This window comes from Nannobrachium achirus (assembly GCF_963921795.1).
Source record: "Nannobrachium achirus genome assembly, chromosome: 11".
In the NCBI taxonomy this organism is placed as follows: domain Eukaryota; kingdom Metazoa; phylum Chordata; class Actinopteri; order Myctophiformes; family Myctophidae; genus Nannobrachium; species Nannobrachium achirus.
In genome coordinates, this window is record NC_137820.1 from 43,276,181 (window position 1) to 43,302,495 (window position 26,315).

At 46.1% G+C, this 26,315-nt stretch overlaps 1 protein-coding gene across 1 annotated transcript in view; it reads left to right on the plus strand.

Annotated features, from left to right (window-relative positions):
• Positions 1-6,120: 6,120 nt before the first annotated feature.
• The window catches only part of tspan9a (tetraspanin 9a), a gene marked incomplete at both ends in the record, with an annotated part of 135,231 nt that continues 115,036 nt past the window's right edge, over positions 6,121-26,315 (plus strand). Inside the window, one exon of the mRNA XM_080736805.1 lies at positions 6,121-6,510. Within this exon, the coding sequence (XP_080592931.1) occupies positions 6,121-6,510 (390 nt within the window). The remainder of the gene's footprint in view (positions 6,511-26,315) is intronic.

Genomic DNA, 26,315 nt, shown 5'->3' on the forward strand with positions numbered 1-26,315 from the left:
AGCGTGCAAGTACTGCGTTCGGCTGCGTATGTATGTGGGTAGGTGTGTGTGTGTTTAAATCAAGGAAGCAAGCACGACTCCAAATCTCTTCACTTCTGAGCATTTTTATCGGGTGCACGGTCGGGAAAGTAACTTAGAAACAGAGCATCTCTAAAAGAGAATACCAGCACTCACGGAATTGTCATTTAAGGTAAGTAAGTTGGCATGGCATGCCAGTGAAGTGGACCCCTATATATTTCACAAAGAACTCTTATAGTATATGAACTGGTATCTAATTCTATGAAATGTGTATAATTAATTTTGAGCTGTATGAATTTGCATTATGACTGCTGCACTTGTGGTATAAGTTGGTCTGAAGTTATGCGCCTACACAGACATGGGAAGTTGTCTTTCTTGTGGACAGTATAAAATGTGTCACTTCCGGTGACTGCTTTAGACAACGCTGATGAAGGCTTGACGCCGAAACGTTCGCTGTTTGTTTGCTCTGTGGCGTGCCATGCCAACTTACACACTTTAATAAAAGTGCCTTAAATGACAATTCCGTGAGTGCTGGTATTCTCTTTTAGAGATGCTCTGTTTCTAAGTGTGTGTGTTTAAGCCTGTAGCCCAATCAGAGACCAGCATTTCTGGCAACGTCATCATTAACAGCCATTCCTGGTGATGCCAGTGGTGATGTCACTGGCATTGCCAGTGGTCGCACAATGGCCTACTTGTGCACACGCAAGCTGGCACCTCAACAGAGGCAGTTCTAGTTGAGATCTGTTTTGTGTGAAGACTTGATACTTTTAAGACTAAATATGGCTTCGGGCAAGCAGTACAATTAGCCTTACACAGGATCAAACGTCTACCTTCTGGCATCTCCTGTGAAAGTGATTGTACTGTAAATGAAATGACTGCACTATGTCTCATTAGGTAAGCATTCTGGAGTTTCTCTGAGAACCAGCTACATTTCCACAGGTGAAGTGCATTCGTTGCTGTCAGGCAGAAACCTTGTATCTCTGGATTTCATCTCTTTGGATTTTCATAAAACACAGCTATTTTCAAAAAATAAAAGTTCACAAGAGCTTGTAGATCTGCTATTTTAGCTATTTTATTAACATGAGCTTATGCCTAATACATAACCAGTACATTGTGCATGGATATCCCTGTCTGTAGAACCAACTGTGTGCTATGAGACCCCAGACATGTCAGTATCTGTCTCTCAGTCCTTGTCCCCTTGTGTGGGCATATTGGTTGGATAGGTGGTTCTACTGAAAAATGTTGTTTTTACAGGGATCTCCATATATGGGCATACAAGGGACAAGGATGGAATGTGATGTCACAATGTGATGTCACGGACATCCAGGGTTTGATCTTGATGAGGTGATGTCACAGCGATGTGATGTCACAATGTCAACAATGTGACAACAGCTATAGACATTGAGGCGTTACGGAAGGAAAAGTTTTCATGTCTGATGCAAATCACCTCACCCAAAGACTTTAACTAATTGCACCTCCATCCCTGCAATGTACTGCATGCCAGAACCGTGGCTGTCCATGCCACAAATCTTGTCATGAGATGCCTCATGTGTAAGCTGCCTTATGTGTAAGCTGCCTCATAAAATACTTCAATAATAATAATAATTAAATCCATATTTTCCCTCAGTAATACAAGAATTAAATTCATAACCAAGCCAAAGCTGTCATTGTTAGTCCGCTGTTGACTGATTCAAACCATGCCTGGCTAATCGTGCATAATGCATCTTGTTCATGGTCCCTTTGCTCTGACACGTACATGCATGCTCAGCATTCAAGTATTTGCACTGCGTTAGATTCGCCCGCATCTTGTGAAGCATTGTGATCAGGAAGGCTGCTCGGGCTGGTTGGTTCTCCACTCCCTTCCTCTGAACTCTAATCTCTCTGGTCTCCTCTGTCCTTGCAACAGATGTTGAAAGAGCTGCCAGATTTACTCGACATAAGAGAGAATGTTCAAAGGCTGTGCTCTGCTCTGTTTCTGTATATATAATATATATTATATATATATATATATATATATATATATATTTAGCATACTCTCCTCTGTGTGTCATCACGTCCCGTACAGCCCCTATTCTCGCTAAGTCTGTGTCATTTCTCTATTCTTCTCTTGTCTTTCTCTTGCAAGTTGCCCCTCGGTACAAAATGAGTCACTGTGGATCCTCCCCCTGAAGTTCAGTCGATGAATGGATCCGCGCACAGCGGCCGAGGAGGGTAGGCTCGGATATGTCCTTCAGCTAGCTCGAGAAATCAGAAATAACCAAACACATGCAGGCTACACGGGCCCCTCCGTGCTTATAAATGCCTGGATCTCTCAAAGTGGGTTGTGCTGACGCACATAGTATTGAATTAGGAGTTACGGGTCTGATGCGGTCTAATCAGAAGCGCCCTGGGATCCGAGGCTGTGTCGTTCAGCCCACAGTGGAGGTGGGTAAATCTCCTCGACAGCCGTTTGAATCATGTGATGCCGCCACTGTCGGCAACGCATGGCATTAAGGCACCATTATGGTTGGATGTGCCCATAATATTATGCGCAGCAGATATCTCAAGGGAGGGATAACTCTTAAGATGGTTGCCAGAGATTGCAGTACCCCCCACCACCCCCTGAACTGCAAACATTTGATTAAGGGCTCTCAGGGATTTGTGGAAGCTGAATTTAATTGTCTACATAAAAACGCACCGATGCCTTTGGGAGAGCTACATCTTTAAACAAGATTGTATTTTTTTTTACGAGAAGCAAAGAATTGCCATCATACCAATAGCAGTGATTTCTAATACTGTTACCAATCACGTTTTTTTTTTTTCTTGGTTTATTGGATTTTCCACTGAAGCATTCAACATCAAAAGGTGGCACTCTGAAGATGCATAATAGCTTCCTCCAGTGCAATCCATTAAATACAAAGATTGCAATAAAAAGATTCAATTAACACTCCAATCAAGTTTTCTCGGATGCTTTGTCTGGCTGTGTTCAATGAGAAATTGATAGAAGTTGTAATTTTGGCAACAATTCAACTGAATTAAATCTTGTCGATGGCACAAGACGCATCTGTAGTCATTTCGTAAAGGAATCAAATTAAGATTGTTGTTTTCAATTAAAGGACCTCACCACCCTACATGGGGCGGTAAGGTCCCCATGCATTGGCTTTGACCATAGTGCACACACTGCAGACCACTCCCCCTTTAATGGATTAATTTTTCGATTTTCCCGTACCTGAATAATTGACTCAGTGTTGGCTAAACATCATCGCAGGGTTAATACATCATGAACGATCTTGTCTCGAGGAATATTATACTGCGATACCTTTCAAATCAATCTGACTATAAAATGCATTTAAACGCCACATAACTTTGCACAATGAGAAAATTAATTTAGTGATGATATTAAGTGTGTTGAATTAGTATCAGTATCTCAAGCAAGATTCACGTTTCTGTACGTTGACAATGGACTAAACTTAACAGGCTGCTGGTATGGTTCTTAAAACCTATACTTTAATTGGAATTCCAATTGCTTCATTCCCAAGTGCTCCATACTAGGCCCCCACCAGTTCTCTCCCAGCTTACCATAGTCGATGCCAATTATGACTTCAGTCAAAAGTGATTTTCTACAGGCCATTTGCATGCTCACTAATACCTTATACCTAATGCCATGTTCCAGATTATGTAACCATTTGATACGTGTGGATGTGTGTGTAACCACTGTATGTGGTGTTAGTGGATTTAGCCTTAGAACAATTCGGTTGAAACGCTCCAGTCTGGGGTTTTAGCTATCATTGGCACTTGCCTCAGCTTGCTGACAGAAGACCATTACCCCAGCACAACAGCACACCGTTTAAACAGTAAACCTGTTTTAGCCAGACAAGCCCTGAACAAAGGTTGGCTTTGTGAGTGAGTGGACAGAATGGTATTTATGTTGGCCATTGTTAGCTTACAGCTTGCTCCAGGTTGAATAAAGCTGTAACGCGGACCTTACACACGTAAACAAACACAGCATAAAATATCTACTTCCCTCATGAATTTGAAATATAACATCAGAGCTTTCATTATAAGCCAAGCGTGCCATGCCCCTAAAAAATGTAATTGGTCATTCTTTCTCAATTATCTGCTTGGTGCTCATTAACAAAATATGTTGTATTTCAGACCGGAAGGTTCGTTAAGTGCGAAAGCAAAACTGGTCCATAAAGTCACTGTGATATGCTGTTAAACCTAGTGTGTGACCCTGGCTTTCCCTAGGAAAGGGTTGAGAATGTTTGAAGCCGCTATCCCCTTTCTCATGCTCAGAAGGGTGCCATAATTCCAAAGGCTGCAGCCCTGCCAGTTCCATGGAAGGGCTCCTTACATGGCAGAGGGCAGTGCGGTTGGAAGATGAATGGCGCTATAGAGCCCGACCGCATAGCGACTTTGACAAAGCTCCTAGCTCAGAACCCCGTCACCAGACGCTGAACTCGTTCGGCCGTGAGATATCAATCTGATGTTAAAGCCAGTCCTTGCAAAATGGAAAAACAAATCGCCCCCGGGTGCCAGAGTTAAATATGGTGCAAATATGGCAGTGTGCAGAATTAAAATTATGAGACTGTAAATATGGACTGGGTGGTGGGAGGCCCCCTCAGCGTGAGCAGCTATCCTGGTGTACATGAAATCATAGTTGCTGATACCACCTCCCCACCGCCTTGAGGCTGACAGTGAAAGCCTTCAGTCACACACGCTTAAATAGATGTTATTAATATGCTCTCTACCTCTCCTGGTCCCCCGACAACCACCCTTACCCTGCTCCTCCTTCACATACAATTCCCAAGCTGTCTCATGTGTTTTTGTTTTTGTGTGTGTGTGTGTGTGTGTGTGTGTGTGTGTGTGTGTGTGTGTGTGTGTGTGTGTGTGTGTGTGTGTGTGTGTGTGTGTGTGTGTGTGTGTGTGTGTGTGTGTGTGTGTGTGTGTGTGTGTGTGTGTGTGTGTGTGTGTGTGTATAATGTATATTCATGTACACTGGTCTCCCCTGGACACTGGTCCTGCAGAATTGCTGAACTTGTATAGTCAGAAGCGAGATGCACTGATGAGGCTTATTAAAAGCCACTGTGAGAGCGGAGAGAGAGAGAGGGGAGGAGTGCCGGGCGGCTCGCAGCTGCCGCATTGGGCGACTGCTCAGTAATGGGGGAGTGGCCAAGAGTGAGAGAGAGAGAGAGTGTGTGTGTGTGTGTGTGTGTATGTGTGTGTGTGAGAGAGAGAGATATGAGGGGGCGTGGGAGGCTTAGCACTCTTGCTGGGGGAGAGGGAATGCCCGCTAGTTGCGGCTGCCGATAATAGCGCATCAGCCGCTTGCCACTGAGAGAGTGTGAGCACAGTGCACAGGACTGAGCCATCTGAGTGCAGAATGGTACAGCAGAGAGGGAAGGCACACTGAGGAAGAGAAGATAGTGGAGGACCAAAGCGCACGTTGGGAGCGTAGAGAGAGAGAGAGCGAGAGAGAGAGCTGAGGCAGCACACGAGCCGAGGAGGAGAGGAGAGATAGAAGGAAGAAGTGGAGTGAAGCCCTGGTGGTGCGGGAGGGGGGGAGTTACAGTACCACAGGACCGGGGAGGGGGGAAGCGGCTGTCGTATCTGCCCCCGAGAATCTAGCGCTGAGGTCAGCAGGGGAATGTGGAAGTGAAGCAGCTGAGAGGTGGAGATTCACATTGGGGGTCTGACTCCCACTGGAATACCCCCCACCACCACCACCCCACCCTCCAGGCAGAGTGCAGGGGCACAGGTTGAGCCTATAGCACCACACTTCCACTCCCCCCCTCTCTCTCTCTCTCTCTTCTCCCTTAAGTAGGGTGATGCTCCCCGCGGGACCCCTTTCCGCCGCTAATCCGGGACTATCGAGGAACCGGCCGCGTTCAAGGGACAGACAAGTGTAAGCCAAGCGGGAGGTTCCAGTCCTTCTCCGCCTCCACTTCAGGGACTATAGAACCTTTCCGCCTGAGTTTGGGGTCAACTTCTGTGCTGCACTGTGCGGGGTCGTGCGCGCCGCGCGTGTGTTCGGGAGGACTAAGTGGTTTGCCACCTCTGAGACTATGGTAGACTGTGCGTCAGCAGGCGCCCCATCATCAACCGCAGCCCCAGCTCTAGAGCATGGAGAAGTCCAGCAGTGAGGAGTCAGCCATTCACCGCAGCCCGTCCGTGGATAGCCGCGACTCCGACTTCGCCCGCGCCTCCACCTCCGGCCGGCCGTTTGGCGGCCGCGGCTTCACCGCCGGCGCGTTCTACGGCTCCACGGGGCCGCGCAATAACGCACAGCAGCAGCAGCAGGCGCAGGCTGGGGCGGCTGCAGCGCCGGCTGACGCCAGTGGTGCGGGAGACAAGAGCGGCAATAAGTACAGCTCCCCGAAAGGCAGCAAGTACGTGGTGTTTTACCTGGATCTATCGTTTGTGTTCCTTTTAGAATTCAAGAAGTGCAACATGGCTCGAGGCTGCCTGTGCTGTCTGAAGTATATGATGTTCTTCTTCAATCTCATCTTCTGGGTAAGTGTTCACATTTTGTTTCTGTCTATTCTGGCATATCTCTCTCTCACACTCTCCGTCTCTCTCTCTCTCTCTCGCACTCTCTCGTTCTCTCCCTCTCTACCTATCTCACTCTTGCTGCTTTGATGATAATTACACATAAGAGATGCTGTGTGCCACAGCAAGCCAAGCTTGTTCTGGGTTGAGCAACTGTGAATGACGCTGAGCCCTATGTATATACCGGTATATAATCTGTGGTACGACGAATGACGAAAACAGCAGATCTACTTGTAGATCTCTATACAGTATATATGATGTTTCATGGTTCATGTGAAAGTGGACTGGGTGGTTGCTGTGCGCAGGGAGGTCTGCTGTGCCTGACAGGATCTTGACTGCGAGGCAGCATGACATGACGACTTGCGCTCTCGTGTTTCGGTTCATTACGTCAGGCTGCTCATGCATGCCCTTTCATTCTGGACGAGCTGCCATCCCCGGGTTGCAGGAGCGCTGCTGCTGCTGCACCGCGTCCTTATCCTTTTTTTATCCGTGTGTGAGGCTGGGTTTGGGATGGGATGGGGGGGGGGGGGGGGCAGTCGCTGAAATATGGTGCTGGTGGGGATTGGGAGGGGGGGGAGGGGTCACCGGGGTTGTCCAGCGTGTTTGGGGGGGGTCACTGGGGTTTGTCCATTGGGATGGTTTTACAAGCGCGCGCTGATTTACAAGCTAACATAGGGGTGCCGCGCGTGTTGAGTACCGAAGGGGGGGTTGACATGGGGGGGGGGGGGACATGCCGGTACGCGTGACACTGACGGGCCACTGGGGCCACCGCAACATGCCGTAAAGGGACACCGCATGTAATGACCTGGCCATTAAGAGGGAGCCACATTTCATCTGAAGGCGCCACTGACCCGAGGGAGGGAGGGAGGGGGGAGGCAACCTGATAGGTGTCATTTCAGGAAGACACCTTTGTTCTCGGGGAGATAATGACGTGACTCTATTAGAGAATTGCGTGATTCAGCAATTTCACTCATTGATTTATTTACATGACGCATTAACATTTATTCTGGCAAAGAACCCCATCGTGTAAGACTCGGGATGCGATTATCTGACTGACTTTATTATAATATTCTAACATTGATCACACTTTCAGTCTAAATCCATTCACACTTGTCACTCATGTTGCCTCGTAATTCCCCCCACCTCGCCCCCCAACTCCCCGCACCCCCCCCCCCCCCCCCCCCCAACTCCCCCCACCCCATTTGTTTGTGAAAGTTGGTGGTCCCTCCAACATTGACACAGTGGATTATGGGGCTTAGAGTTTATGAGGCCAAGCCTTTGGTGTGAAGGCAGTGAAGCGTTAAGAGTGAGAAAAACATCCTTAACACGCTGGGGGGGGGGGGGGGGGGGGGGGGCATGCATGCCCACCATGGCACCGCCACTGCGATGACTCTGGGGCCTGCTAACTGGGGCACGTCGGCCATACCAGAGCTGGCCCCGCTACGGCGATGATACACACCAGCATTTGAATAATTTACACATTATTATGTATAGTCCATTTACCGCTGATGCACAGCACAGCCAGGGGGCAGGCCGCTGGCGCGAGCTGTATTTGGTCTCGCTTAGTTATGCCGCTCTGGGGCAAAATATGTCCCGTTGTCAAATCCACGAGAGACTGCACGGGTGATTTATACTTAGTAATTGCACGTCGATGTGGCGCGGCCGGGAATGGCAGATCTACAAGCTCACGACGTGTTGCAGCCTAGGCGAGTTGTATCTTGTAGATCTGCTATTTAATTGCACTGGTCATGTAATTGCTAAGTATAACTCGGGCTTGATGGAGATTGGCATGGCAGGCAGGACTGGTTCACACTGAGGACATTTCAATGGCTTAAGGGCTATTAGAGTGTGCCTGACCCTAACTCCACTGTTAAAGAAACGCTGGGTGGAGCTACATTGATAGATACATATTATACAGTCTCATACATCCATGTGCATTTGATACCCATCCTCTGATATTTTGCACAATGCCCAATGCTGTCACACACATTTGATATATGTTTTTGATATTTGATGCCCCAATCACCATGCTTATTTATGCCTTGAACACATACTATACCTCTAGATGTTAAACATATTCTCTTTATTGTAACTGCTATACGGAGGATGCCTGCAGAAAACAATTGCACCAACTTTTTTAGACTTGGTTTAAACTTGGTGATGTGACAATACACCTGACGTTGAAAGATGTTGATGTTGCAATGTTGATTGATTGGAGTGTGCCCTTTGTGGACTGCATTGTGGGTATCTATCGTTTGTTGGTTTACTACTGCGCCGTGACGGGCATCTCTTCGCGAGCAAATTGGCCATCAACGGCTTACTTGTTTGAACTGGTTTACTAAATAAATAGTCATTTGGCCTTTTGTTTTCTCAACAAAATGTGAGATCAGAGATACAGAGGTGGGTTAAAGGTGACATGGTAACCTTTTCTCTAACACATGTCCAGTATGCTATAGGCTCCTAGATCAGAAGCTGACTGGACTAAAGGCCACCGGGGTCAGTGTGACCCTGACATCGACCGCCGGGCCAGTCAGAGGGGGATTTGTAAGAAGGCGCTATTGCTTTCTGGGGGTCTTCGTGAGCTCAAGTCACGCTTAACCCCTTGGAGTAGCAGAACCGCTCTGCTAATAACCAGCTGCTGCCCGCGCATCACTAATAGAGAGTTGGGGAAAAGAGGCTTTGGCTTCCAAAGCTCGGTGGCCTCAGACTCAAGACTAAAGCAGCCCTTTTAGTCCGCCGTGAAAAATCAATTTGTGGCATCCCTAGAGGGAGCCAGGGGGGACTCCCCACAGAACTGAGGGACCTGTCTCTACGCTATGCATACATACATATGTATGCACGGCACGCTTGCTGATCCAGACCGGTCTCTAGTGGCTTTGGGATCGCACAGCACGGCACGGCTCATCTCATGCTGTGCATTAATTGAGCCCTTGTAATGTTCGTTTTAATGAATGCCACCCACCCGCACGCCCCCACATCTGCATATTGAAGCTCATTGCCCTCTGCTCACCCTTGGCTCGGCATGAACGAACGCCGTTCCCTCCCTGGGGGCCAATGGTCCGCCGTCTATCGGGAGGAGACCCTCTTGGAGGGGGCTATAGTGGTCTTCACCGTCCATCCGCGCCCGGCTGACTGGTACTCTGTGTCCGACACTGAGGCTCGGGGCATTCCCTCCCTGGTTGGAAAGCTTTATTGCCCCGTGGTGGGCCTACTGTGGACTCGCGGTGGGGTTAATGGGGTGGGGGTCAGCTTGTATCCTGACACCCCTGGGACAGCGTTGCTCCCCCCTCCACCGGCCCCAGTGACACTCCAGGAATCGCTATGTTACTGTGACTGGCGCGGAGGTCTGACTCTGAAGATACTGCGAGCTGCTGGGGGGGTGGGGAGTAATTTGATGCCAGGTACAGCGGGTGTCTCTCTTCTTTGAATGTTCGCGCGCGCGCGCGCACACACACACACACACACACACACACACACACACACACACACACACACACACACACACACGTGTACACACACACACACACGCATACCCCAAAACATGCTCACATACAGACACGTACACCAGGGGTCTTCAACCTTTTCAGGCCAAGGACCCCTTAGTTGAGAGAGAGATGAAGCAGGGACCCCCACAACCTTTTCATAGATTCCATATAGTTTCATCGTTTGACAGCACAATCGTCAATGTATTTTGGATTCATGTCAATGTGTGTTTTCAGATATTTAACCACTTGAACCGTCAATACTTAATAAACTTAACCTTTCAGTCTGTACTTATTCTGCTCTTTTCCCACTCTACACCAAACCTCTTGCTGAAAATAGCCAATCTACAAGCTCTGCGAGGCGTTGTGAGCTTGTCGATCTGCTATATTTGGCTAATGTTCTCAGAACATGGATGCTAGGGTTCAAGTGGTTAAAAAGGTTAAAAAGGAGAAAAAAGTTTTATTTCACACAAAGATTTGGAGGACCCCCTCAGACACACACACACACACGCGCGCGCATGCACGCGGCAGTGCATGCATCCTTGAACGTGCTGCGCCGTGCCGTTCCGTTCCGTTCCGCCGGTCTTTACAGAAGTAACTTGAAGCAGGAGGTAAACAGTGATAGGCACTCCTGGCATCTCCATGCATGCGCTCATCCCCTCGCCTTCCAGCAGTTGTTCACGGCCATCTGGCTCCTCTTTCTTATGGGGGATTAAGAGTAGGCTGAGCCCCCCCCCCCCCCCCCCCCCTCTCTCCCCCAGGGCAGGAGGGTTTCCAGGCCGATTACAGCGCCCACGGGCTGCGGTCATCAGCCCTCGGCGCGTTCCCGTTGGGGACGCTCATCAAAGTGACCAACTAGCACATGGATTATTGTTTAGTGACAGTATCTGATCTAGGTTCCTGATCGAGGGGATCTGCTGTTAAACGCGGACGGACACGCACACACATGCATGCAAGGGGCTGCAGGTATGCCCGACATGAGGGGTGGGTGATTAATGTAGCTCCTATTAATGGCTGCCCTGTGAGCAGAACGGCGTCGCTGCTCTTCCTCTGTCTTCTCCGCGGTGGTGTCCTCTCGGCGGAGTCACATTACTCTTCCACGACCACGCTGCTACTGTACCTCATTCCTTTACTGTACTTCATTCCTTCACTGTACTGACCAGGGTTCAGTATGCATAACGTCACTGTCGGGCAGAAACCTTGTATCTCCACGTTTCAAATGTGTTCATTTTTTTGGAAAGTAATGAGATGAGATGAGATATACTTTATTAATCCCCGAGAGGAAATTGAAGCGTAACAGCAGCATAGTCTGACAATACATGAATAACTACTAGACAACATTAACACAATAGACACCATGGACACAAACACACAAGGCCCCGATCGACAATACTGTACATGAGGGAGAAAGTTCTTATAAGTCTTCATTGTACAGTCTGATGGCAGTTGGCAAGAAAGAGAGTCTGTATCTCTCCGTATGCATTTTCGGAGGGAGGGTGAGCCTCTGGCTGAAGGTGCTCGCCCTTTCCTGCAGATCAGCATAGAGTGGATGGGAGGGGTTAACCATGATGGAGTTCAGTTTGTCCCTGATCCTCCTCTCAGCCACTGACTGCAGCCCTTCGATTCGGAGGCCAACTACTGAGTAAAGCACTGCTTCATCATACAAGGCCATTGCACAAAAGTAGTGAAAACAGCCATTGTGCTTGTAGATCGGCTATTTTCACTAGTTTAAATAATTTTAAAAATGATAAATACTTGACAAATGGTTTTGGACATACAAGGTTTCCACCCAAGAACGACGATAAAGTGCAAAGAATGCACGTCCCCATTGCTCCCCATACGCACGTACAGTATTTATGCGTGCATGTGCTTAGAGCATGCAAGGTTTCTTCACTGGTCCAAAATGACGGACCTGAACCCTAGAAAGACCTGTGAAATTTGTTCTGAGGTCTAATTGTTTCCTAAACGTTTTCCTCGCAACATAATCACTAAAATATCGTTACTGTCAGGCAGAAACCTCTGTCGCACAAAACTAGTGAAAACAGCCGATCTACAAGCACACAACGCCTCGCAATGTGAGGCTTGGTGCTTGTAGATCTGCTGTTTTCACTAGTTTAGTACATTTTATAGATGATAAATACAAAACGAACGGTTTTACATACAAGGTTTCCACCCGACAACGACGATATGCTATAAATATGCTGGGAGTGAAAATTATAATGTAGGGGTGCCTCGGATTAAAAAAGTATTTATGGGGTGCCCTGAGACAAAAATGTTTGGGAACCCCTGCTCTAAAAGTCACTCTCTCTTTTGTGCACACACAAATATACTGTAGGCTACACTGTACGTACCATATGCATGGCATTCTCTCTTGCAGAGACACACACACACGTATGTTCCCATGCATATTATATGATTCAGACTCTCAGATGGTAACTCATGTTTTCGCTGCCATGTCCTCATCCTCCAAACATGTGTCCAAAATGTGCGTCGACGGCATGTCTTTTGTCAGAGATCGGGATGTGGAGCTAAACGGGGTTGATGCCATTATCCGCGGCGCATCAACAGCCTCATTTCATATTCACATTTCAGAGGGGGTGAAAAAAAAATGTCAGCTCAGCATCCTTATCTCACCAGTGCAAGAGGGGTGGCGGTATCAAAGAGGATCCTTTTGTTAGCGGAGAGAGAGAACCAGAGTGTGTTTAGCATTCATGAATCCCAGTGCTTTGCTTTAGGGGGAAACGCTCTGAGGATTTATAAACCATTTGGACAAAGGCAACAAAAGATTAGTTTCTTCATTGATTTAATCACTGGAGTTGACATTTCAGATTCAAATGCACCCAGGCTCTCATTGACCAAGGGGTAGATGAGCTGATGATACTTTTACAGGTATCAGAAACATGCTGCTTGTACCTGTACCTGTAAGTGTGCGTGTGTGCGTGCGTGCGTGTGTGCGTGCGTGCGTGCTCGTCGCATTCACAGTTAAAGCCAGACTTCCAGACTCAGTCTTTCCATCTGGTTCCCCAGCACTCAGGTTCCTCATTGCTTTTTTTTAAAAACACTGTCGCACATCTTGAATGGCTGCTATGAATACAAAGGGATGTACATAGCAGAGTGTTACTCATAGCAAAGGACATTATCAACATATCATGCATCTACAGGGAGAATGTACAAACATTCCCATGTCATTTCATCCATGTTCCATCTCTGTGATAACCCAGACATATTTACATCTTGCTAATACACCAGATCCCACATAGTAGACGGGTCTGGCCCAAAAGTGACTGCAATTCGGCATGTCTGGCCTACCTCTGGCTTTGGCAAGTGGTATGTGAACCGGATGTGGGCCATGGTCTGGCAATGACGGCACTGTTTACATGATGGCATTCCACATGCGGGCCGATTGTGGTTTGGTCCATTTGGTCCATGTATAGTCTTTTTATTAACTGTCCCACATATGATTTGGGTATATTTGGCCCAGATTAAGTTTATACCAACTGGCCCACTTATGTATTGTTTTAATTTGGCCCAGATTAGCCTTATATTAACTGGCCCCCATATGTTTGTCTGAACCAAATGATCTAATGTTCCAAACTACAACAATATGATAATAAATAGCCCTCTCCTTTTCCAAAATACAAAACATTTTTCTCAAATTAACCAAAACCAAACAACCAAAACAGTATTGCTCATATGCTCTGCCAGGACATATATTTTTTAGAAACCTTCTTATCTATTCTCAAATAGATTTGTGTGTTTCATAGGAACAGGAATTACAGTTAATGAAGAAAATGGAGTTATCATAGCTATTTACTGGCAGTTTTTTGTCTCCCCTGATTCATTCGCAAAGTGAGTGATGATGTGGTTGATGAAGAGTCCAGGGAAGTGTCTATATTAGAGATGGCATGCACCTTTGAGCTTTGACCCTAGCCTAGGTGCTAGAGGAAGCCTTTATGACCAAGGTCATTAAATAGAAATACAAACCACTCCTACATACCATCTCAGAGCTAGGTTATAGGTGCAGACTAATTGTTTTCCTATTTGGCAGCCTTGGACATACCCACACAGATTGGTTGTTAGAGGGCTTCAACAACTTGGGATGCCCAAAAGGGAGGCAAAAAGGCTGGCAAAGTATTGTGCTGTCTCTGCTATAATTGGCAGTTGACACATATGGCGGAGTGGCTGTTACTTATACCCAAAGTGTACTGAGTGACACGCCTACAGTATTGTATCATGATATGTTACCTCACTGCACCAATAATATTTCTCTTTTATGTGGACATAAATATATAGTTAAAATGTGTGCGTGCGTGCGTGCGTGCGTGCGTGCGTGCGTGTGTGTGTGTGTGTGCATGCCAGCAAGCAGGGCAATTATATGAGGGCCAGATGTCCCCACACGCACTGTAGAACTTGAACTGAAGGCATTGATAACACAAAATAAAATAGCCATCCTAAAACATTGCTGTCTGCAAGTATAGTAATGCCAAGTTAATGTGCGTGTGTGGGCGTCTCTGCTCTACCACTGGCCCAATGTGAAGCATTTCAGTCAGACTGTCCCACTATGCAGTTCCTTTTTTCCGATCCAAAGGTGCTGAAGCAATTTGCCTGCTTTTTTTCTTCTTCCTCTTCCCCAGACCGACCAGACCTCCAACAGCTGAAAAGTTCAGTAATCTTCTATGACTCTAGAGAATTCCCATTGTAACAAACATTCCAACAACCTCCCTACACCTCCCATCCACCCCCTTTTTCCCTCTCTTTCTTTTTGCACTAAAGGGCACAGCTGAGCTCCATCAGTCACTGCCAGGTGAAGCAGATCAAGGCAGGGGGAAAGAGATGGAGATGAAGCAGGGACCCCCCACTTGTATATACTGTATAAAATTGTGTTGCAGATTTCTCGATCTTTTCCATAGATTTCATAGATAGCTTCATAGACTTGTTTGACAGCCTGTTTGTTTATTTGTGTGCACATGACCTTTTCTGTTTAAACTCTCAGTACATAGCAAACTTGACCATTGTCGTGGCAGTGGCAGTGGCTCAAGAGGTAGAGCCTCTGTCTTGGAATCCAAAGGTTCCAGGTTATAGCCGGGGAGCCACAGGCCCAAAAGCTCAAAGAATAGGGTTTTACCTGTGACGTCATGACATACTTTTTATTCTTGTTTTTTCTATTCATTTGGTCATTAAGGTACACAGAATGAGAGGCCTGCTCTGCCGGAAACTCTGCGAAAAGAAGTTATGGCCATTTGTATATTCACTCCATCGACTTCAATATAGGAAAGAAACACACCAAAAAAAATATGCTTTAAGTAGCATGTGAGGGGTCAAACTAGGGGTTCTTGATGATTCGGAATCCATTGCAAGCATTTGTTTTGCATGAAAAACATTCCTTGGGCTAGATTTCAGCCTCTCAAACCTGTGAAAAGTGATGAGTCATCACTTTTCACCGTTTGATAGGTTTGAGAGGCTGAAATCTAGCCCAAGGAATGTTTTTCATGCAAAAAAAATGCTTGCAATGGATTCAGAATCATGAAGAACCCTTAGTTTGACCCCTCACATGCTACTTTTTTTGGTGTGTTTTTTTCCAGTATACTGAAGTCAATGGGAAACTTTTTTTCGCAGTGTTTCCGGCAGAGCAGGCCTCTCATTCTGTGTACCATATTGACCAAATTAATAGGAAAAACTAAAATTTGGAGTATGTCATGACATCACAGGTCTTCTCTCATTTTGGCACAGCGGCTCCCCGGCTATTAAATTCCCGGCTCCCCCTGACTATGTGTCGAAGTGCCCTTGAGCAAGACACTGAACCCCTCAACTTCTCCAGATGAGCAGGTTGGTGCCTTGTATGGTTTCGTCCGCCATCGGTGTGTGAATGTGTGAATGTGAAGTACATTGTAAAGTGCTACATAAATGTAGTCCATTTACTTGGTCAGCTCTTTTTTCTCTTTTTTCCCCCACAACAAAACTCTTCGCTGGAAATAGACAATCTACAAGCTCACAACGCGTCGCAGCTTGTAGAACTGCAATTGTCTGCTAATATTCCCCTCGGAATAGGGATGCTAGGGTCCAAAGGGTTCATGTAAAAACCACTGTATTAACCCTGAAGATCCATGAGTTAGAGGTTCAACATGCTAATTGGGCATGTACAAAAGATTTCCAAGACTTTCCTGCTTGTAGATCCGCTTGTACTCTATATCCGCTATTCATCCTAAGAGGAAATATATAGTGCTTAAGTGGTTGACCCCCACCCACCTACGATGCATGAGGGGTCATGTAATCAGTATATTCCATCAATACGAGTCACGCAAGGATTCCTTTTTATGAGGCCATTACAGTCCGGATCACTTTTATGTGCATTTAACGTGGTCCATATTTCATCGTATCATACACTCTATATATTCACAGCTCATGAGAAGAATATAGCCCGGAGGGTCTGACTGTTCCGTGTTCACCTGGGCCGGTCTGTTTGGATCGTAATGACATTTACTGGATGTGAGCAGGGAACAACACTGTAGCCATTGAGCTCTGGTTAATTAGCATTCCCCGCGGAGGGTGAACCTTGATTTAAATCAGCGCTAACCTGCAGTTTGTAAATTATCTCCATACGCCTTCCAAATGACTGTGTCCGGTATATTGTCAGGGGCTAGCGGGTGTCCAGGGGCTGCCCTAATCTGTGCGTCTCTTTTCTCTCGCTGCTTCAATTTGTGCCTGGTTTGTGTTCTGAGCTCATTTAGCCCCTGTTGCATATCAAATGGGATATGGACACGGTACGTTTCCCTACAGGGAGTTGAGGTAGCCTAATGCAAATGAAAGAACTCAAGGTGTGAGGCTAGTGGAGGAATCGAGAATCAACAGGGTTTATTTGTCACTGGGTTGATACCCAGGGGGCGTCCTGTCAGCAGCATAACGCGCTGACTTGGACGTGTAGCGAAACAACTGGAGATCAGAAGAAAGGGCCAAGCAAAGCGAGCTGTGGCTACGAGGATCATGACAGCTACCTTGGTGACTGGTGATTGGCACGTCATTACCCCCTGCTTTCTGTCACACATTCCCATGCTGTTATCCCCATCGTTTGACACAGGAATCACAGACTGAGCAAAGGGGCAAGCAGTGGCTCAGGAGGTACTGTAGTGTGGAATTCCAGACTTTTACTTGTGACAGAGTATTTCTACGTTGCAGTATTGATACTTTTACTTAAGTAAACCATTTGAGTACTTTTCCCACCACTAGTAGTGTGACCACTTGGGAAAGTTTGGAAGGTTCAACCCCCGGCTGGGTTAGTGTCAAAAGACCAATGAACCCCTAACCGCTCCTGAAGAGCAGGCTGGTGCCTTGCATGGTTTCATCCGCCATCGGTGTGTGACTGTGTGCGCGAATGGGTAAATGTAACGCCCATTGTAAAGCGCTTTGGATAAAGGCGCTATATAAATGCACCATTTAGCACAGAGACTAAATGGTGCACAGAGGGCTTCTGCTCCTATCTACTACTCAACTTGTCGAAAAGCTGTGAGCTTGCAGATGTGCTGACATTGGGTGCACAACTGCACACAACACCAGCAGCGCGCAACAAAGTCTAAATGCGGCTTTAGTGCCGGATGAGAAGTCACAGTGACCACATCGTTACCTCGTTATGGGTGACTGTGCCTCCGGCCCTTGGGGATGAAGAGGCTCTTATTGTGCGTGAATCTCAATGGCGCTTTACTACGGTACAAATAACATATAAATAGACCGGGGAGGTTCAGACCGAGGCAGTAAACGAGAGGTCGAGGCAGCGAGAGCACGTCGCAGAGATGCACGCCATTAGTGCCACATACACAAGCACGACCTCCTTTCATGACTTATTATCTCCAAACGATTAGCCCGCGGCCGTGGTAGGAGGAAGGTGAGCGCGTGGTCAATAACGGGAAGAAATAAACACCCTCTATTGTGTCTGTTCATGATTTTATTTTCACATTGGTTGACCGTTACGCCCAGGCCACGTCCCAGGCAGGGACCCGGGAGCGCTGAGACAAAGGAGCCGTCCAGGGACGAGCAGCAATGTGAAGGTCATCCTCCTTGCTTGTGTTTGTAGCTGTGCAGTGTGCATCTGAGGATGACGCTCCGCAGAGCTGCGGAATTGGACACAAATTGATTGCCGCTGTCGAGGCAGCTGTTTGTGCGACGGCGGAGCGGTAGTAGAGTGTCTAAATTGTAAAGTGTAATCCAATTACGGTGTCCTCGACCGGCCCCGAAAGGTTCCAAATGCGTCAAGATGAATTACTGTATGGGATTGTATGGATGTACTGTAACAGATGAGGAATAATAGTAATGCTCGGCTGCCACACACATTATTATGAGCAAATATACGCTGCGTGCTATGATCAATAACAAAGCTCACACGAGTGCCCTAGCACGCACACGCACTCACGCGCACACACACACACCGACCCTCTTATAGACTGCTAGCCTCATGCAGAGCCATGCACAACATGAAAAATTACATAATTCCCTGTGATCCAGTGTGTTCAGTCACAATCATCCTCAGCTAAACGCGGTCAGTGTTCATTATTCTTTTCACACAACCACCAAAACCAAGTCAGCCCCGCTCAATGAAGGACGATAATGTGGCCCTCTTAATGTCTCACGACGCACCACAACACATGTTAGTGCTTCTTGAAAATAGTGTTGGAAATGAAAAGCGCCTATGTGTTTCCCTTGTACTGCAGGAGAGGCGGTAAACTAGTCCTCTGTCTTCACCCACCTCCCTCTTACCTCAGGCGGACCAATCGATGCTAATCTCCAGCTAAGCAGTGAATTAATGTAGAATGTTAGAATAGCTCGCTATAGCTCCACTGCTCAGCAGATTCTCTGTCACCTAAAGGCAAATTACAGTGAAATCAATGCCTCCCGGCCGGGCCCCCAGATCCAGCTTATAGCTAGAGAGAGAGAGAGAGAGAGAGCTCGGGGAATATTATTTCCTCTTTGGTCTGATGTGATAAAGGAGAGTTGCGTCTATATTACCCCCACTGCCATTTAATTAGCCACTTAGAGGGGCGGCATATGAAGCCATAACTGCACAACTTTGCCCAGAGGCTGTAACTGCAGCATCCTAAACCACTGCAATGTTTTGAAATGGCTACTTCAGCATCATCGAGGGCGGTCCTCCTCCTCCTTCTCGCGCATCCTTTGTGGAATCGGGGGATCTCGTGGAAAGGAAACTACAGTAGTTGCTCTGGAGATTGTGGGGAATCTCCCGCCAAGCGCGGTTTCATTCATCACAGGATTCCCTTTAATGTCTCAGCCCCGCTCCTGGCAGCCCAGGATCCTCTAGACTGACTAGAATTTATCACCGACCGACTTGATAAAAAATAAAGAATTGCTTTCCCAAGGCTGCTACCTTAATTGGTTGAATTGGGTTTGGATTGTACTACTCCCACAAGTGCGCTGCTCTGTAGCACCCACTGGTAGCGTTTTATTTATTTATTATTGTGAACTGGGACAAAATATTTGTTGCCTTTGAATCTGCTCTAAAAGTGTCATCTCCTATTCAGGCCGGGGGGGGGGGGGGGGGTGTCAGTCTGAACGATTAAAGGGTGGGTGGGTGTTCGCATGTCTTCTTCACACGGAGAGCGAGGGAAAAAAACCATCCCACATTTTAAGCTATATGACCAACGAGTCCAATTTCAGCCTCAAATGTTAGAGCATAATATTGATTTATTAGCCCTAACTGCCACGGGGTCCTGCTTTGAAAATTACGCCTGACTTATACTTATCTGTGCAGTGGTGTCGCGCTTGGAAAATAGCAGGTCTACATGCTCATAACGCTTCACGCTGCGACGCTCTGTGAGCTTGTAGATCTGCTGTGTATCGGTCGACCAGACACGGAGGGCAAAACCAAGTATAAATCAGCCATAACTCAGCCATGGGCAGAACACACACTGCGACATCGTAAACAAGAGCGCCATGGTGCCATATTCACTGGTGAATCACTAGCATATCTTTATTTGTTGCCATTATATCTTTAAGCTCATTTTATTATGGCAGTTGTTCTCAATGTGGGATCCATCCAGGATCCCCCACAGGTCCTATAGGGCATTCCTGGGGGTCTGACAGTTTAAACGCTCTCTCTGTGTCCCCTATAGGGTAGATACCCTCACAAAAACATGCAGTAATCCTGGTCTCTATAATGCCTCCCCCTGGCCAGCCAGGGCACCTGATGGAGGGGAAAGGAACTGGTTTCATTAAAGGACAACTCCTCCCTAAATTACTTCTAGGCTCATTTCCTACTTATATTGATCCCAAAAGACTGTCCATGGGGTCTATTAGGCAGAAATGCCTCTGTTGTCCAGTTTCCAGAACGCAGCAGCTGTCATAGCATAGAGTGGAGCCTATAAGCTTATCGCTATGACACTAATTGTTGTGGTCAAAAGTGTTTTATTTTTTCATGAATGTGTTACTAGTTGTCATTACAAATACATCCATGCCATCGTTGTCCCACACAAGCCACCACAATCTCATAAATAATGTTTTGGGGTGAGCATTCTTCAAAAGTGCCAATCAAAGTGACTGTACTGCCTGGCCAATCACAGGGCATCTTTTCCGGGACTTGGCAAAACACATAAAAGCCTAACATCTGTTTAGCAGAGTGTGATGGCTTGTGTGGGACAACAATGACATGAATATGTTTGTAACGACAACTTGTACCACATTCATGAAAAAAAAAAAAACACAAAACTGTTGACCACAAAAAATAGTGTAAAAGCGATAGGCTTATAGACTCCACTCTATGCTATGAGAGCTGCTGGGTTCTGCTGGGGAAACTGGACAACACGAGCATTTCTGCCTAATAGACCCCATGGACAGTCTTTTTGGATCAATATAAGTTGGAAAATGAGTCTAGAAGTGATTTAGGGAGGAGTTGTCCTTTAACATGTTCCTTCCACGCGCTCCACGCGCTTCCATGTCCAACTGGGGAAGCGCCCCCTTGTCAGGTGATAAGAAGCGGCCTGCTCATTCCTCAAGCACTGAAGGAAGCATGAGCTCAGTTCGGGGCCCTCCCCAGGTTGGCAGGGGGAGAGCAGCACCCAGGATTACAGCATAGGCAATTGGCACTGGGTGAAAAATGAGATACAAAATCGTGGGATAAAAATGTAAAGAAGAGAAACTATCATTTTGGGCGTCATTTGGCATGAATATGTTTGAGAAGCACTGATGCAGGGCACAGTTATCTCCACTGAGCCCATGTTTATACATGTATGCAAGACGGTACAGTAGCAAAACATTGTGTTAATGTAGTCATGTCATTCTCTGGGAGAAACCCAGACCTCCCATCAGGGAAGGTTGTAAGCAGTGCTCTGGTTCTGCCTGAGACGATTTGGGGCTCTTCTCTCATTTGATGTAGCACAAGGTTGTGCTCACAGTCAGCTCACATACAGTATCATTCTCCCTAAGAGGGGAATGCAAGACCAACCGCTGCCGCCACAATTAGGTAACAGAACCAAGAATTCACATTCAGCCGCGTCCTTAACGGTACTCATTCCAGCCTGTCCTCAAGACATGACCTTGCCCAATAAGTCCTGCTGCATTTTGTGAAACTTAATTTCCCCGTTCTTTTTAAAACCTATTTGCAATTACCAGCAAGTAGTGTCAGACATCAAAGAGACGTATTGCTTGATGTCTGTTCTGTATGTACCGGTTGCTAATGTATTGCATTTTATATTCTGCGTAGCCTAATGGCCCTATATCTGTAGTTTTCTTTTCTTTTTGGCTGCAATGTTATTCATTCTACCTCAATAATCCAGGGAAGACGCGGTTTCATGTGTTTTGCTATCCTGTGTAGCATCATGTGGAGGTGCTATCTAGGCCACAGAGAAAGACTGGACGTTTTTCTTTTTGCTTAACTGGCACGTGACAGCTGCGTCAACTGCACAGTGGCAGTGTAAGAGGCAATAATGACAGATATTCACTGACCAGACCTACAATCAATATATCTTTGTTGTTGGATGGAAACCTTGTATGTCCAAAACTGTTCGCTTTGTATTTATCATTTTAAAAAGAGCCGATCTACAAGCACACAATGCCCCACACCTCTATTTTCACTAGTCTTGTGCGATGAAGCAGTGCTTTACTTTAGGAAATAACATACAAATTCGAAACTTGGAGATACGAGGTTTCTGCCTGACAGTGAAGATGTAGAGGTGAACCCATATCTACTTAATCTACGTGCATATTGTTTCTGTTGGGTGGAAAACCTTGTATACTTGTCAGAACCTGTGATTCAATGCATCCAATACAGTTATTATTAATAATTGTTGACACTTTTCATTGGTTCAATATTTATAAAACCCACAGGCAGACTTAACCACTTTCAACCTGGTGTCCCTATTTTGGGCATGTCATTATTTCTAAATTGGTAGGAAATTGCAGATCTACTGGCCTCCGTACCCAGGATTCTGTATTTTACGTAATAAAATGAAATATGTAGATACAAGGTTTCTGCCTGAAAGCGACGATATTATCTTTCTAATTTAATGGGGTGGAAAGTCACAGTCCTAGTGTCTATAAGCATTATTCTACCATGAAACACATCATTATCCACCTGTGTCTATAGGAAATCAATTTAGATTTTCTTTACATTTCACTCACTTAAGCATTAAAAAAAGACAGAAAACAATCTATTAAAAGCAAATACACTAGACAACACTAAGCCTATATAAATTGGTTCGTTAACCATCTCCTCTTAATGGAAAAGGAGATATCGATATCAAAGCATCCGTTCCACGCTCACATGCTTGCAATCCTGTCACTAATTGGTTCCATTGAGTTACGCGTATAGACATGTGTCTAAATTTCACTTATTAGCCTTATTAAGTCTGACAGGCATAAATAATGTTTGAGAGAGGTTGGACATTTCTGCATGTGACTCACTCAAGATTGTTGCTGAATGCAGGCTGCGGCAAAAACATAGCAATGAATGAGTCCAATTTGAAATATATATTACAGGCTCAGTGCAACCCTTCACTGACTGAGCCCGGGGTAGTCGTTAACACAGAGCCTCTGCCCACTCATGCACTCATCAGTCCACTGTGGCGAGACGAATTCCCCCATTACTGATTTTCATCCTCTGATAATTTCAGTGATAGACGGGGCCGGTGTCAGAGACCAGCCCCATTAACACCATCCCCCTCCACCATTTCCCCAACACATTTGGGGAGTTTTTTTCCCTCCGGTTTCCCATCACACAACGGCGTGTGGCGAGTTCCCTGCATGGCAAAGGTTGCATTGGTCTTCCTCGAGCCTGGCCTCTGAGGGGAATGGGAGGAAATAGTGGACATATACTCACCCCTTCCCCCTTCTGAGAGGTCAGACTGGTAGACAGGACTGTCGCACTAAATTCTGGACCCTGGGTACAGGGATTCACTGCGGGCCCCCCATGAATGTTCTTCATTGGGGGGGGTTTAACCATTTAGACTGGGAACGCATTATTACGCGTTATTTTGTGCTTTAACTATTGAAAAATAGCAGATATACAAGCTCACAGTGGGTACAGGGATTCACTGCGGGCCCCCCATGAATGTTCTTCATTGGGGGGGGTTTAACCATTTAGACTGGGAACGCATTATTACGCGTTATTTTGTGCTTTAACTATTGAAAAATAGCAGATATACAAGCTCACAGTGCGGCACCGAGTGCCGCGCTGCGAGCTTGTAGATCTGCTATTTTTGTCTTTTTTTATTATTTTTTTTGTCTTTGAGTTCTAAGGTTTTTTGAAAAGCCTGTTTCTATGTCAGTGGTGCTCAAACTTTTTCATGTGAAGGACCCCCAAAATGATATGTATTTGGCCACGGACCCCCATCTCAAAAATTTGAGTTACAAATGTTCGCTTAAAAAAAATACATATATTCAAAGATTTGCACACATTTTCACAACTTTTCAAAATAGCAGATCTACAAGCTCGCAACGCGGCACAGAGTGTCGCGCTTTTCAATAGTTAAAGCATAAAATAATGAAGGCCCCTCCACCTTGGGCCCTAGTAACTCAGTCCCACTTTTCCACCTCTTGTGACGCCCCCTGCTAGCAGAGTTCAAATTGGCGTCTCCTTCCTGTGCTGGGAGGAGGTGGAGCATGAAGGAGCAGGGCTGAGGAGAGCGACCAGGGTCCTTTCCCCAGAGCAGGACAGGTGAAAGTGCCGTGATGTGTAGTGACAGCTCGCTGTGTGGAGGTGACGCCAGATTTGTTCTCACAGTAGTTGCGTGCAGGTGTCGTGTACCGACAATAATAGCCGATCTAACAGTGTGTACTTGTAGATTGGCTATTCTCTCAGGCTGGAGCAGAGTAGTTTTAATGCAACATACTTTTACTTTACACAAGTATACAGCTACAGTATGAGTTACTTTTACTCCTTTACATTTGGGCCAAATATAAAAGAGGAAAATATAATATTCCTCTTGTTAATTAAAATTTCTACCTATTAAAAAGAAATGCACGTTCTATTGTTAAATTCATCCGGAGATGTCAGCCAATTTAGTTTATACATTTTTGGACAAGCACAACAATAAATGAAGTAACTCAGTACTTGACTAGTCTTTTCACTCACACTCCTCCTCAAGTAATTATTTGGATGACTACTTTCATTTCTGCTTGAGTCATTATTATTTATATTAAGTAGCACTACTTTTACCTGAGTAAAAAAAAGAAATCTAGTCAGCCCACGTCTGGGCTTGAGTCACCCTCCCGTCTCACATCCATGGACTCTCTCCTGGGCCACGGCCATCACACCGGGTTTGTTTCATCCACAAAACGACAGACATCATTTGAAACAATTTCATGAAAGACTCCTTTCATGAGTCATTTTCACCAGGGGAGGAGAAAATTGTGCTTGCATGTTATTGCGGAAGCATTTCACGAAGAATAATGTGTCCAAGGGGTGACAAGGGTTTGGAGTTGCATGTTGCTTTGTTTGATGCTCGGTATTAGTTTGTTAGCTGTTCTTTTGGGTTTTTATGTAAATGGTTTGCTTTAATCATGCACAATCACAATCACAGTCGCACTTGATTAGCAGAGCTCATATCGCCCCTGGATACTGGTGTGATGCTCAGGCCCTTTGCAGGTGCATTAATGTTTGTTGTTCTGTTTAAAAGAAACGGAATGATTAAGCATTAAATGAACAGCTGCAAACCCAGCGGCAGATAGTTGTATAGTACAATAAGCTGACACAATAAGTATTCGCTCATTGCCTGTTCCCTTTTGCCTGTTATCTATTAGCTCTAGCTGTTCTAAGCACATTGATTTCATGGTCATATTTTTTCTTTATTAAACTTTTTCTTTTTTTATTCACTGAAGCTACTCAAAATGATCCAGAATGCTGCAGCATGCCTGGTCTTCAACCCTCCCCAAATTCTGACATCTAACCACTTTTATGTTCCCTTCATTGTCTTCCCATTGCTGCCCACACACACAGTACAAAACACTGGTGATGACCTACAGTACATATATTTATAATGCATTTCTCCCAAAAATACCCAGAGACAAACTGGAGATGTAGCTTAACCGTTTTAGTGCCAGCCGCTAGAGGGCGCCAAAGAATGCCAGGGTTTGTCCCATAGGCGAGCGTATTAGCATCCGGGGACTCACGTTGCAGTGACGCGCGTGCTCACGTTCGTGCACGTCATGGAAAGGTCCCGGATGAAAATGGCTACAGAATAGCTATTAGCATTTTGTCATTTAAAAGATCATTTTTAGGCGATTTCGCCGTAAATAAACCTCGCGCCACATCCCTAAAAACACAATCCAGAGATATGGGCCTCCAAAGATGTGGTTTTTCATTGGATTCGGCGGCGATTCGCGGCAACGTTCGCGGCTAACGGCCGGCCGGGGGGCTCCCGGATTTCGATCACTGGCTTGAAAATTTAGGCCCAGGCTTCAGAAGGCCTCGGATCATTTTATTCATTTCATTAAAAAAGCCGAACATGTTCGGGATAGGCACACTGGACTACGTTCCGGAAGCGGCGCTGAACATTCAGTGAACATTGGGGGGCTCAAAAATGTATTTTAAACCATTTTTAATGGAATATATCGTCGGACCATGTAAAATGGCTAGCTGGCTAGCGTAGGACGAGCCAGGACCACCCACGACTCTACAAGCAGCTCAGGGTAAGTCAATTAATTAAAAAAAAATTGTATTGGATTGAAATAAAGCCGAACATGTTCGGGATAGGCACAGAATGAGTTAAGATGTTGTGGTGGAAAAGGTATTCACATTTTTTACTTAAAGGGGTTATGCCAGCTTAAGGGTTACTGTCACCTTAAGTCATA